The sequence below is a fragment of the Euphorbia lathyris genome, chromosome 3 (assembly GCF_963576675.1).
Source record: "Euphorbia lathyris chromosome 3, ddEupLath1.1, whole genome shotgun sequence".
Lineage (NCBI taxonomy): Eukaryota > Viridiplantae > Streptophyta > Magnoliopsida > Malpighiales > Euphorbiaceae > Euphorbia > Euphorbia lathyris.
This window is the reverse complement of record NC_088912.1, coordinates 89,560,710-89,574,844: the sequence shown is the minus strand read 5'-3', so window position 1 is coordinate 89,574,844 and position 14,135 is coordinate 89,560,710. Positions and strand designations below refer to the sequence as shown.

The following is a 14,135-nucleotide window of genomic DNA, read 5'->3' as shown; positions in this document are numbered from 1 at the left end:
TTCATATTATTGATATCCGATAGAGCTCCATTCAATCCAAATTTTCTTCGTAGGATATTGAAATTAAATTCTGGAAAAATAAATTAATTTATTTGTAAATTAATTAATTATTTGCATCGGTCCTTACAAGGGCCGATGCAAATGATATAATCATTTGCATCGGCCCTTAAATATGGCCGATGCAAATGATACAATCATTTGCATCGGCCCTTGTAAGGACCGATGCAAATAAGCAATCATTTTCATCAGCCGTAGTAAGGGGCCGATGCAAATGATTGTGTCATTTAACGCAGTTGACATATCATTTGCATCGGCCCTTTATAAAGGGCCGATGCAATAGAGGTGGCATTTGCGTCGGCCTCTTTAAGGGGCCGATGCAATTGCATTTGCGTCGAGGGCTTTTGCATCGCGCTGCGGCCGATGCAAAAGGCCCAAAACGGCCGATGCAAATGGCCCTTTTTCCACTAGTGTTCACATCAGTAAAGGAGTACATTGCGTGACCGGCAGTTCCATCTACAAGCATATCAATACATGGCAAAGGATAGTTGTCTTTGGGGCAAGCTTTATTGAGATCTGTGAAGTCAATGCACATGTGGTAAGATCCGCCAGCTTTTTTTACCAAAACGACGTTCGCCAACCACTGAGTGTAAAACACCTCCTCAATGGCATCCGCCTTCTGGAGCTTGGCGATCTCTTCCTCTATCACCTTCTGCCTTTCCGGGCCATGATTTCTCCGTTTCTGAGCCACAGGAACTGCATCCCTATGAATGTTGAGCTTGTGAGTGATCACGTCTGGACTGATTCCTGGGAGAATTTCATCCTTCCATGCGAAAACATCTTCCGCCTCACGGAGCACTTTGGTGATTGCATTTTTAATTTCACCTTTGAGCCCTTTAGCCATTCGCACCTGCTTTTCATCCGCCATAAGGTACATTTCGGTCTCGCCCAAGGCCATCGTGACGCGTTCCTCTTCATCTTCCTCCTTAGATTGAGGGCGAATCATTAGCGATGCCGAATACGTCTCTTGGGCCACCTTTTATCATTACACCTCCCTTGGCCGTGGGAATGTAAAGTGTTAAGTGGTGAATGGAGATAAGAGCTGCAACTTCGGAGATAAAAGGCCGTCCGAGGATGATATTGTAAGCTAACTGACCATCCAAAACCGAAAATTCTAAATCTCCCCTCCAAACTTGATCATCGTCTGTAAGCTCACAGTCCAAAGTAACTTGGCCTTTTGTTTAAATAGTATGTCCTGTCACTCCTAAGATATCGACCACAGTTGGCTCTACTTGAACAGGATCAATCATGAGTTTGGCGAAAGCTCCTCTGGTGATGACATTGCATGAACTCCCAGTATCAATCATTACCCTTTTCATCTCCCAGCCTTCCACCATCATAGTGACGACCAGTGCATCTGCGTGGGGTGGTATCTCAGGACCTGCATCGGAAAAGGGGCGATTTAACGACGTCCTGTCGAGGGCGGCAGTCCTTGCCTTTTTTAGCATTGGCTGGTATCTAGGTCCGCCTGCTATGACATTGATGGTACCCTTTCCTTTATTCTTTGGGTCCTCCTTGGATCTATCCCCATCTCCTTTCTTGCTTTCAGTTTGGATGAACCGATCCAATTTGCCCCTCTCAATGAGACACTCGATTTCTCGAGCTAACTCCCAACATGCATCAGTGTCATGGCCATTTTTCCTGTGATATTTACAATAGTTTTTAGGATTTTTACCATTATTGGTGTACTCCCCCCCCTTTGGTTCGGGGTATGAAATGCTCCGTTTGTGTTGACTGTTCTCGATCCACATAAGGACTTTACTTTTAGAAGCATTGAGAGGTGTGAAAGAGGTGACAAACGTTGATTTGTTCTTAGAATCTCTTCGCCTGTTTCTGGAGGAAGAGTCCTGACGCTTGTCTCTGTCTCTATCCCGGGGACGAGATTCGCCCTTGTCCCTCTTCGGCGATGATGGTGAACCTCGGCGAATGTCATCCACTTCTATGAAATCCTTACAACGCTCCATTAACTCTGCCATGCTGGTGGGTTTCTTTCGAATGAGATCTTCCTGCAAACTCTTACAAGTGGTGTTTCTTACGAAACATTCCACAGCTACGGAGATATCCACATCAACAATTTGTATGCACAACTGGTTGAAAGTGTCCACATACTCCCGAAGGGATTCATTCACCTTTTGCTTTAACTCAAAAAGTTTCCCAGATTTCACCACTTGAGGAATACAGCCAGCAAACTTAGCACAAAATTCCTGGCTCAATTGATCAAAGCTGTTTATCGAACCTGGAGGTAAAGATTGAAACCACAAATAGGCTGGGCCCCCCAGCGTGGTAACAAACATTTTGCAGAGCACGGGCTCGGTGGCACGGTTGAGCCTAAGCAGTATTCGATATTTTCTAACGTGAACTTCTGGATTGTCACTTCCTGTGTATATTGCAAGATTGGGAATTTTAAAAGCTCTGTCTGTTTCCTCCGCCTCAATCCAAGCTGCGAAAGGCGAATCCCTATTGGCGAACGGGTTATGCCTAGCATTTTCTTCATTCATATGGAGCACCAAGGCCCTAACTCTATCATCAAAATTTTCTGGATCCGCCCTGGGACGACCTCTTCGTGGCGATCTGCTTGGAGAAGAAGAAGAAGAACTTGAATCAGACGAAGGATCTGATGGCGAACGCCCTCCCCCATTACCGCGTCTGCCACCTCCTCCTCTACCTCCTCCTCCGCCACCTCCACCTCCGCCTCCTCTGCCAGGGGGAGCCGGCCCGTTTCCCTCTCCCTGGCTTCCTAACGGGATGTGTCCAACAATTCCCGAAGGTGGTGGTGGTGGTGGTCCACTTGGATGGGGTGTCTCTTTTGGCCTTTTACTCCATCCACGACCAATAGATGGGGGCGATCTACCACGATGGGAGGATCTCGGTCGTCGGGGTGAAAGTGACCTGGACCGCCTGCCTTTCTCCTTTCTGTGCCTTTTGTGTGTTCGCCCTTTGGGTCCGTCAGGGGGAAGATTCGTCCGCGGACGCCTGGGGATATTGGGTCCGTCCAGATTTAATCCAGGTCTCGCGGATCCACCCGGTAAGGACGAATTATTTCTTTGACTTCCTTTAGCGCCATCAGGAAATAACTCACGATTGATTTGCCGTTCGCCAGCCGACGTTGTGGTGGTTATCATAGAATCCGTGTTGTGAGCTTGGAGGAATGAAGAACTTTAGGCGCCCGGTCCAAAGCTTAACAAAGGCCAAGATGATACGGCCGATGTGGACGCCATGCTCCAGTGTGGAGGGAGGGTCATAAATGACCGCAGGCGATTCCCTGTCTCGGTTCCAAACCGTTCTCCAATTGCTTGAGCACACATACTGATGAAAGCATCTGGAGGCATACTATTTTCGACGTGCGTTGCAGGAGTAGTAGAATCAGTGCGGCCAGCACTAGATTGTGTAACTAATGGTGTTTCAATCCCTGTGGAGGGATTTTGATCTCCGTTTGTCATAGTTTTTTAGTGTGAACGAAAAACCCTTTGTTTGGTCAAGGATTCCACGATCACCGCACCAATTGATAACAGGTAGCGAAATTCTGATCTACTTCCGTCCCTGTGGGGGCGTCGTTGGATTCGACGGGGGGAAGCTCTGATGCCAAAGTTAGTAAGATGATTCAAGGAAACAAACTGAATTGACAAAGGTTGTAAGAATGTGTACCTCGATAGCCTAGGGGATCGGGCTATATATAGCTGGGAAGTTGTAACCTTCAGGTAACTAGAAAGTCTCCATAAATGCTTCATTAATGGCGGTTACGAGTTATCCTTAACCTGGCGGTTTAGCTAATTAATAACTCATTAATGATCTTTTATGGCCGAGTCGACGGCCAGCCGTTATAGAGGCGAATGGAGAGATTCGCCTTATAGGTCCGCCAACGGATCTCTTGGAGCTGATCCGTGGAGATGCGCCAGCCAGTTTCCCCTTGGGGATCACTACGTGACGTACTTTGAGGTGAATATCCCTTTTGGTCCTCAGGATAATATCTCGATGTTATCAGTTATTAAAATCTATATAAACATTGTTGAAATCATTCTTATCCATTTTATTTTTTCATTTATTTATTTATTTATTATTATTCTCATTTTTTTTATAAACTAATTATTATTATCATTGATAGAGATGGTTTTTTGTGTTTTATTTCGCCTAAATAGAGTATTAGGTGGTCAATCATTGAGATGATCCAAAATAAATATATTAAATTGCCCACTCAAGATCAATGAAGTTATCCTAAATAAATAAATTGTCACACTTAACATTCTGACAATATCTATTATTTATATGATATATATCTTTCTCTTTCTTCATAAATCAATGTACAACATTTTGGACAAAAAAAAAGTCTCAAGATAGAATTACATTATTATTATTATTATTATTATTATTATTATTATTATTATTATTATCTTTTAAAAGCGAAGCCTACCGGATGGACTTAATGGTGAAAAGTGATGTTTGTGTTTATTTGAATTCGATTCTCATTATTGAGGTGCAAGTAGATGTAGCAATATGTAAAATTTGTTAACTTATGTAAATGGAATAATATGAGAAATATAATTGTATTCACTGTGTATTGATAAAATGATGGTTACAATATATATATATGAGGAAACCTAGGGTTTAGAGTAGTGGAGATGAATGTAAACTCTTTGTATTTATCAAGAGTTTAATTTAGTATTTATCTTAGGGAGAATTGCTGCACAAATAGAACTCTGGACTAGCTGTAGAGATAATAAGATAATTATCTCTAACACCCCCCCGCAAGCTGATGGCGGGAGCAGACTTTGAGGCGTTTACGGAGTAGACTAAAACGTTGCGTAGCGAGAGGCTTGGTTAGGACATCAGCGACCTGATCTTCGGTAGGAATAAAGCGAACAGATAGAAAACCAGAAGCAACTTGTTCTCGCACAAAGTGATAATCAAGTTCTATATGCTTAGTGCGAGCATGAAACACCGGATTGACGGTGAGATATATAGCACCGACATTATCACACCAAAGCTGAACCGGACGTGGAATAAGTATGTGCAGTTCGGAGAGAAGAGACCGAATCCACAGGAGTTCAGCAGTGGCGTTCGCAACAACCTTATATTCACTCTCCGTAGATGACCGAGCAATGGTTGGTTGCTTGCGCGTGTGCCACGAGATTAGACTTTTACCGAAGAAAATGCAAAAGGCTCCAGTAGATCGACGGTCATCAGGGCAGCCGCCCCAGTCACTATCCGAGTAGCAGTGCAGTGTGAGAGCACGATCTTTGGAGAAGAGTAAGCCAAAGTCTGGGGTGCCATGGACATACCGCAGGATGTGCTTGACCCCCTTCCAGTGTTCGTCCATGGGACAGTGCAGGAACTGACATAGCTTATTGACAGCAAAGGAGATGTCAGGGCGTGTTAGGGTGAGATATTGAAGGGCCCCAACGGTGCTGCGATATTCATTATCGGAAGTGAGACGTGTACCGAGATCTTTGGAAAGATTGGGAGTGGTTGCCATTAGAGTTGCACACGGCTTGCAATCAGTCATCTTGACGCGGCTAAGAATATCCCGAGCATACTTGGCTTGCGAAAGATGAATTCCAGTGGTAGTGTATTGAATTTCGATCCTAAGGAAATATGCAGCGCGACCCATGTTGCGTATTAGAAATTCTTTTTCGATGGCTTGGATAGTAGCGGTGATCTGAGATGTGCTGGTGCCAGTGACAAGTATGTCATCAACATAGCATAGGATGAAGGTTTTGTCAAGATTGTTGCATTTGACAAATAGAGAATTATCCGCACCAGACATAGTGAAACCAATGCTGCATAGAAACTGTTTGAGACGATTAAACCATTCCCGTGGTGCTTGTTTGAGACCATAAAGGGATTTTCGAAGCAGACAGACATGATCAGGCTTGTCTTTATCACGAAAGCCTTGTGGTTGTTCCATATATATAGTTTCAGTGAGATTGCCGTGGAGGAAAGCGTTAGAGACATCAAGTTGATTTATAGGCCAATTGTTCGCTGCAGCCAGTGTGAAGAGGACGCGAACGGTTGTAGCCTTAACGATGGGGCTGAATGTTTCTTTGAAGTCTATACCAGATTGTTGGCTGAAGCCACGTGCAACGAGTCGGGCCTTGTAACGCTCAACCGTACCATCAGCGTTGGTTTTAGTACGAAACAACCAGCGAGAGGTGATAATATTGCGATTGGGAGGTCGGGGCACCAGTTCCCATGTATTATTGGTGAGTAGAGCCTGAATTTCAAGCGACATGGCATCACGCCATTCACAGGATTTGTTTGCTTCAGTGAAACAGCTTGGATGAGAGACAGGAGGAGCCAACGTGCTGTGAAGTCCAAAGAATTTGCCCCTGGAGTCGAGAGTGGAATGACGCAATGTCATGTAGTGCTGTCGAGGAATTGTAGCGGAGGGCGATAAAGCATGAGAATGTGGCGGTGCAGTAATTGGAGGTGTATCAGAGGTAGTGGGATGAGGAAGTTGATCGTCGACTGTTGTTGATGGTTGAGGGGCCGGGACAGGAGATGCGAGAGACACATGCGTTACTGGTGAACTAGCAGCAGTAGTAACCATAGGTGAGTGAAACAAGGTAGATAGAGTTCTGCGTGTATGTGAGTTGGCGTCGGAGGTCGAAACAGGTGTGCACAAAGGAGATATAGGCGAGGAATGTTCAGGTGCAGGAGCTAGGAGAGGAGAATTTGTGGGCAGAGGTGTTTGTAGGGGGGTTATCGAAGTGTGTTGCAGATTTGGAGGGGTAGGCAAGGGCGAGGGGTGAGGCGAAGGAGGGTGAGATGTGACAATATCAGGAGGTGTGCGTGAGATGGGAGAGGGGACACTAGGCAGCGGAACAGGTGATGTCGGGGATGCAGATGAAGCCAATGGGATAGGAGTTGTGATATTGAGATCATGTGAATTTGTATGAAGTAGAGGTGAAGAGAGATTAGAAAGCAGATTACCTGGGTAAGGACCGAGAATGGACGATGGCATTGAGACAGCTGCAGCAGGAGACCGACTAAGCACAGGTGCATCCGAACCAGTGAATGGAAATAAATTTTCACGAAATGTAGCATGTTTGCAGACATAGATTCGTCCAGTGTGATGATTTAGACAAATGTAACCATTGTGATTGGGAGAGTCACCAAGATAAACACATAAGGACGAACGAAAGTCGAATTTGTGTTTGTTGTATGGTCGAAGAAGAGGAAATATTCCACATCCAAAGATGCGCAATTCATTGAAGTTCGGTGTTTTTTGAAACGCCTTAGTGAAGGGAGACATATTTTGAAGAACTGATGTGGGTAAATAATTAATTAGTTTCACACTATGAGTGACTGCATAATTCCAAAATTTTAAAGGGAGAGATGCATGAGCAAGTAGTGTTAAGGTCGTATCTATGACATGCCGAATTTTGCGTTCAGCGATGCCGTTTTGTTCATGGGTGTGTGGGCATGCTATTTTGTGAAGAATACCATGTGAGAGAAAGAAGTGACTAAGTTTCTGAAATTCGCCCCCAAAATCGGAGTAAAATTTTTTTAACTTAGCACTGAACTGGTTTGTTATCATGGCATAAAAATTGATAAATGTAGACTGAACATCACTTTTATTTTTCAAGCAATAGATCCAAGTAAACCGAGTGAATTCATCCACAAAAATAACAAAGTAACGATGTCCAAAATTTGATAAAACAGGGGCTGGACCCCAAACATCCGAATGAATAGATTCAAACAAATAGGTACTAGAACGAACTACTGAATTTAAATGAAATTTGGAAAGTGATTCTGATGAACGCGCCTGAGTAGGTTTGGTGGATGGAAGATGATTCTGATGAACAATGGAGGACACCGTAGTCGGGTTGCAATGCCCAAGTCGACCGTGCCATTGTGTAAACGGGATCCGTTCTCCCACTAAAGCCTGTCTCAATGCAGGGGGCATGATGTATAAGCCATCCTTACTCGGTCCTCGCAAGAGGATTTCCTTGCTGACCTGATCCTTAATAAGAAAGTAAGAGGGCCAAAATTCAAAAAAACATGAGTTGTCACGGGAGAACTTTTGAACAGACAGTAATGATTTTGTAAGACGAGGAACAAGTAAAACATCATTTAGACGAAAGTTATTAACAGAAGCTGTGCCAGAGTGAGTTATGGGCAAACCTTGTCCGTTACCAAATCGGATGTGATCCTGACCTTGATACGGAACCAGTTGATGAAGAGGAGCACTGTTCTGAGTCATGTGATGCGTTGCGCCTGTGTCTGGATACCAGGGCTGTTCACAAGCCGTGGGCGTGTCAAACGCAGGATATCCCTAATCATCGGCCCAAGTAATGTGCGCCTGAGGTCGTGTAGGGCGAGAGGAGTGGTGCGAACCCCCTCGAGGACCCGGTTTCCTGTTGGGGCATTTGTCTGCCCAGTGATTGGTGTTGCGGCAGATGTAGCAGTGGCCTCGTCTACGTTTCACCTGTGATTTCATGTCCGTTTCGGGAGTTTTGACTGTGAAATTAACCAAGGGAGTAGGTTCAGCACTTTGTTGAAGAAGTTCTTCACGAGTGAGTTCCTCATACAGTTCAAACCATTTTACCGGTTCTCCTCGACGGACATTGAGAGCAGTGAGAACAGGGTGAAATTCTTTGCCTACATTTTTGTAAATGGTGGCAATCAGCTGAGTGATGGACGGAGGGCTGCCAGCGGCAACAAGATCATCCCCAATGGATTTGAGTTTGAGCAGATAAGCAGACATGGTCAGGTCATTTTTCTCGTGTGCATTTAGTTCAAGTGTGAGTTGGATTCGACGGTTTTCAGAGATCGCACCATAGGTGCGTTCTAGGGCATACCACATGTCTCGTGCCGTTTTGAGATTGGTAATAGTTGAAACAGCCTCATCGCCAAGAGAGCCCAGAATGGTGGCTTGAGCAATCTTGTCGCGTTGTTCCCAAGTGTAATAAGCGGGATTGTAAAAGAAGTCTCCAGGTGCGTTGGTATTGGCTTCAGCAAAGCGGGGTAAATATTTGGGAGGTGGAGTAAATTCACCAGTGCAATGTTCTTCAAACACACGAATGGCTTGGAGAGTAATTGTAATGTGTGTATGCCAGGTTCGATAATTTCTGGATGTAAGTTTGATAGGAATGGTGGGAATGGAGGTAATGGCAGGTGGTGGTGGCAGGGAGGGCATGGAGGATGGGATCGTGTCTGTGTAAGTCGGATAGGACGGCAGCGGTGGATTTTGAGGATGCAATCCCCGGATTTGGGGTGGTGCACTTGTGTGAAGATAGTGAGGTCGATAGTTTGGAGGAAAGAAGGGAGAAAAATTATCATCAATAGCAGTAGGGTGGGAGCTGGTAAATCCAGTGGAGGGAGGATGCAGAGATGAGGAGGGGTAGTCATATGTAATGCGAGTGGCTCGGAGTGGAGTTTGATTCCAGGAGGAAAAGTGATGAGAATCTGGGGCCGAGGACAAGGGTTGTGTATTTATGGTCGGGGCAATGGAGGTTGCGGCTGGTTGAGATAAGAAGGAGGAGGCGGAATTATCAGTGACTAGGGTGTATTGTGAGAGGGGCGTGCTTGAGGTCAGAGGAAGAGAAAGGGATTGGGTTTGGGATTCGGTCGGCAAAGGACCAAGAGGAAAGGGAAGAGTAATCAGTTGCATATTGGAGGAGGCGGAAGCAGCGTGGGAATCTGATACCATGTTAACTTATGTAAATGGAATAATATGAGAAATATAATTGTATTCACTGTGTATTGATAAAATGATGATTACAGTATATATACATGAGGAAACCTAGGGTTTAGAGTAGTGGAGATGAATGTAAACTCTTTGTATTTATCAAGAGTTTAATTTAGTATTTATCTTAGGGAGAATTGCTGCACAAATAGAACTCTGGACTAGCTGTAGAGATAATAAGATAATTATCTCTAACAAAATTATCTCATAAATCTATTCGTGTGGCTTTAAAAGATTATCTCACTCTAAACTCAACATACATATCCTTCCCTACACTTTTGGTAACAAAAAAAAATCTTATAAAAGCAAATTTATAAGTTAAAAAACTACCTATAATATGTGACTAATCATGAGAAAAAAAATTAAGAATATAATAACAAATTAAGAAGTAAAAAATATCAACATCGCATTGATTAAACAAATACCGTCATTATTATTATTATTTGGTAACAACCTCAAACTATCTTATAGGTCTTCAGGACGAGTACATGATCAGAGCTTAAAAGAAAACTAATTAAGGAAGTAGTTAGAACTTGACCGCATATGAAATATTATATTTTGACCCTTAACTAAGGTTCTTTATCATATATCCTAGAAAGAATATGAGAGGAGCTCTAAAGAGGATTAGGATGCAGGTGAAGAAATGCCTTGGGGTCGGACATTGAGCGTCCGCATAAAGGATTTCCAGGATGATCTAGACTCAATGTGGACTAAGGGTTTTGATCCAGATGAAAGGTTGGATCAGCGCTAAAAGGATAGAGAAATATTATTTAAAGAGTACTAATTTGAACATGATCCAAGAAAGGCAAAACGCGTGAAGAATTTCTATAACACAATCCGTTAATAAGAGCAGAACACTAGTAACCTTAATATGGATTGTAACAACCTATATATCCATAAATAAAGAATATATTTGTGAACTGTTAAGTTCTAACATTTTCATTATTTTAATTGTTACTTAAATAATAGTCCTACTAGTGTATCAAATTTGAAATAATGGACTTTAATTAATAAAAAAACAAAAAGTTGAGGAGAGTTTTTTGAATGTCGACAAGATGGAAAAATATAAAGAAAGAAAAGGATAGAGAAGAAAGTAGGTAGCATACATGGAAACTTCAAGATCCCATCTTTGCTTATTGCTTTTCTTTTTCATCATATCAATTTCAACATCCACCCAAAATTCATGTGTTCATCAAAACTCACTGAAGAAGAATCATATTGCTTTATTTATCTTTGGGGATTCACTTTTCGATGTGGGAAACAATAATTATCTCAATAATCCAATTGGCCTTGCCAATTTCACACCCTATGGCCTCACTTATTTCCACTATCCTTCTGGTAGATTTTCTGATGGCAGACTCATTCCTGATTTTATTGGTAAACAACTTTTAATCCATTCTTAATGAATTCTTATTAATTTTTGTTGTTCCACTTTTCATTTGATCTAAAAGATTGAGTTTATAATGATAATTTGGGGTTTTATTGTAGCTGAGAAATTGAAGTTGCCGTTGATTCCACCATATCTACATCCTGGTTATCATGAGTTCACAGATGGGGCTAACTTTGCTTCAGGAGGAGCTGGTGCTCTCGTTGAAACCCATCAAGGAGATGAAGGAAGGGTATGTCATTTCTTCATGAGGCCTAGATTTAAAATCGAACATAAAAATCTTTCAACTTTGATATATATATTAGTAACATGATAACTCTTCAACTTTAAGGTTACTAAAATGAAAATGATCAAGACCACGATTTACCGGAAGTTCACCACATCAGTAGGTATTTATGGGTGTCTTCTATGGTTATTTTATTTTTGACAAAGTAACCCTTATTTGTATGTTCAATTTTAACAAATTGGATTGAAGGCATGATTGTATTTTACCACCATTTAGTTCTTTTAAAGTTCAATTTGTTCCAAAATGAATTTTGGCATAATTTAGTTAGTCAACTTGTTATTTTGTTTTTAAGAATAAGTCCATAAGTAATACGTCATTCACTGCTAATTTAACACATTTTTATAACAACTAATTCATGTCATTGTAAATTAATTTGTTAAAAGATATTAAGTTGAAAACTTATTTCTTTTTGAATCAAATTAATTCTAGAAGCCAAATGTAAGAGCCCAATTGACTTTTTAAGCCCTAATTTCTGAGTCATTTTTGAGATATTATAGTGTGGTTTACATGTGGTTTGGCCTTTCTTTATATAGGTTCTTGATCTTAAAACTCAAGTGGTTAAAATGAAGAATGTGAAGAAAGAGATAAGGAAACAAATAGGGGATGCAGAAACTACCAAATTATTGTCCAAAGCCATTTACTTAATTAGCATTGGAGGAAATGACTATTTAGCACCTTCAAGTGTCTTTAAATCCTTTTCTCAAAAAGACTATGTAGCAATGGTGCTCGGTAATCTTACATCTGTCGTCAAGGTATGATAGTTTCTACAAATTTAACTATACCGATTTTGTGACCTTATTATTTTCAAACGCGTCTATATATATTTGAAATCTAGTTCGGTCTCTATTATATCAATATGTACATAACTTTTTATGTTTATTGTTCGGCATTAATTTCAGGATATTTATAAGATTGGAGGAAGAAAATTTGGATTTATAGGCATGGGAGCTTTTGATTGCGCACCACAAATGAGAGCTTTTGAACAAAATAAAGGTGGATGTGATGAACAAGTTTCAACTATAATAAGATTACACAATGAAGCACTTCCTAAACTACTCAAAGAGATACAAAGTCAGCTAGAAGAGTTCCAGTATTTATATTTTGATTTCTATACAACTTTAACTGAAAGAATAAAAAATCCTCTGAAATATGGTATGTCTATCTTCTCCTTACAAAATTACCTGTTTCTTTTATTTTATTTTTTTAATAAAATTTGAACTATCCCTCGCTCAGCGGGGACGCGTAATGCGACCGGGCCGCCTTTAATAAAATTTGAACTATAAAATGATTAAATTTTGAAGGGTTCAAAGATTCCAAAGAGGCATGTTGTGGAGCTGGTGTATACAGAGGAATGTTGTCAAGCTGTGGATTAGTGAAAGGATATGAAGTATGTGAAGATGTGAGTGAATATGTCTTCTTTGATTCTGTCCATCCCACTGAAAAGCTCTATGACCAGCTTTCTGATATAATTTGGAGTGGAATTGATAATGACACCATCCCTTACAATCTTAAAACATTGGTTATGATTCATGAATAGCAGATATCTCTGTGCCAATTGATGTTTTTTCTTTTTAATTTCATAATAATTTATATGTACGATCAACATGTAACTTTAGCATACATTCATGACTTGCAAAGAATAAAATTATCTTGCTCATTATCTGGAGAAATTTTAGCATATATTTGCAGCACGGATAACGTGTTTGTGCCAGATAAATAATTATACTAGACATATAGTAAAATCACTTCATTATCTTATTTTAGAAAACAAAGATAAGATACTGATAAACTAAAAATTCATGGATGAAGAAGATCCTTTCTCATTGAATTAATAGAAGGATTATAAATGATATTTATACAGTTGAAAAGGACTGAAAGAAAAATAAACAATTACAGCTCATAATTGTTGGTACTTCTAAAATCCTTATCGCAAGAATTTATTAGACAATTAGGAAAATGTTAAATAGTTAATTCCTAACTGTTAACTTCGTGAATTTTCTTTTAACACCCCTCCTCACAAAGGCAACTTGTTCTTTTTGTGCTCATCATCCAAAGACTTTATAAATATTAATTTTCAATTTTATTATTAAATCACAAAAAAAAAAATTATAAAATCTCTTTTTTAGAACTACTGATATGTACACTTGGTGTAGAATAAGAAATAGAAGATCTATGTTTTCTAATAATATCTGAAATCGACCTAACTTGTCAATGTTAGGGGTAAAATTGTGTTTAGCTGCCAGTATTATGAGTAAAATTGCACCATTTTAGACGTTAAGAGTAAAATTATTTCTAGTTGTAAACGTTATGAGCATTTTTTTCACATTTTCTCTTTTATAATTTCATCGTTGATTAATTTAAAACATGTCCATTTTAGACATTTTAAATCTGAACATTAACAGTTCAATATAATTTTACCAAATACTAGTAATTAAACAACTAATAACAAACAACTAATAATAACAGCTAACAGTTTAATGCAACTACAAATAGCTAATAGCAACCGCAACAGCTATTAGCCAATAGCTGAACCAAACATGCCCTAATTATATCTGCCAAGACCTCAAAGTGTATTCCAATTTGTTAGATTGCATTAGAAATATCCGTCAACCAATAGAAAATATTTAGCTATTTGCAATTCCATCAAGTGATATGCAGTTAAAAACGAACAAACATATATTCTAGAAACAAGAAAAAATAGCTAATTTAACCCATGATAT

General features: G+C 40.4%; 1 protein-coding gene across 1 annotated transcript; it reads left to right on the top strand.

The window, feature by feature from the left end:
- Window positions 1-10,784: 10,784 nt before the first annotated feature.
- On the top strand, window positions 10,785-13,072 carry LOC136223155 (GDSL esterase/lipase 2-like). Its single transcript, XM_066011013.1, has 5 exons — window positions 10,785-11,119; window positions 11,231-11,361; window positions 11,949-12,167; window positions 12,315-12,567; window positions 12,717-13,072. Exons 1-5 carry the CDS (start codon window positions 10,849-10,851, stop codon window positions 12,950-12,952), a joined length of 1,110 nt encoding a protein of 369 aa, XP_065867085.1. The 5' UTR covers window positions 10,785-10,848; the 3' UTR covers window positions 12,953-13,072.
- Window positions 13,073-14,135: the final 1,063 nt, after the last annotated feature.

Excerpts from the sequence above, each read along its gene's own strand:
- LOC136223155 (XM_066011013.1), top strand. The coding sequence starts at position 10,849 with ATGGAAACTTCAAGATCCCATCTTTGCTTATTGCTTTTCTTTTTCATC. Across the intron at positions 11,362-11,948 it reads ATCAAGGAGATGAAGGAAGG|GTTCTTGATCTTAAAACTCA; the intron begins GTATGTCATTTC and ends TTCTTTATATAG. Across the intron at positions 12,568-12,716 it reads AAAAAATCCTCTGAAATATG|GGTTCAAAGATTCCAAAGAG; the intron begins GTATGTCTATCT and ends TAAATTTTGAAG.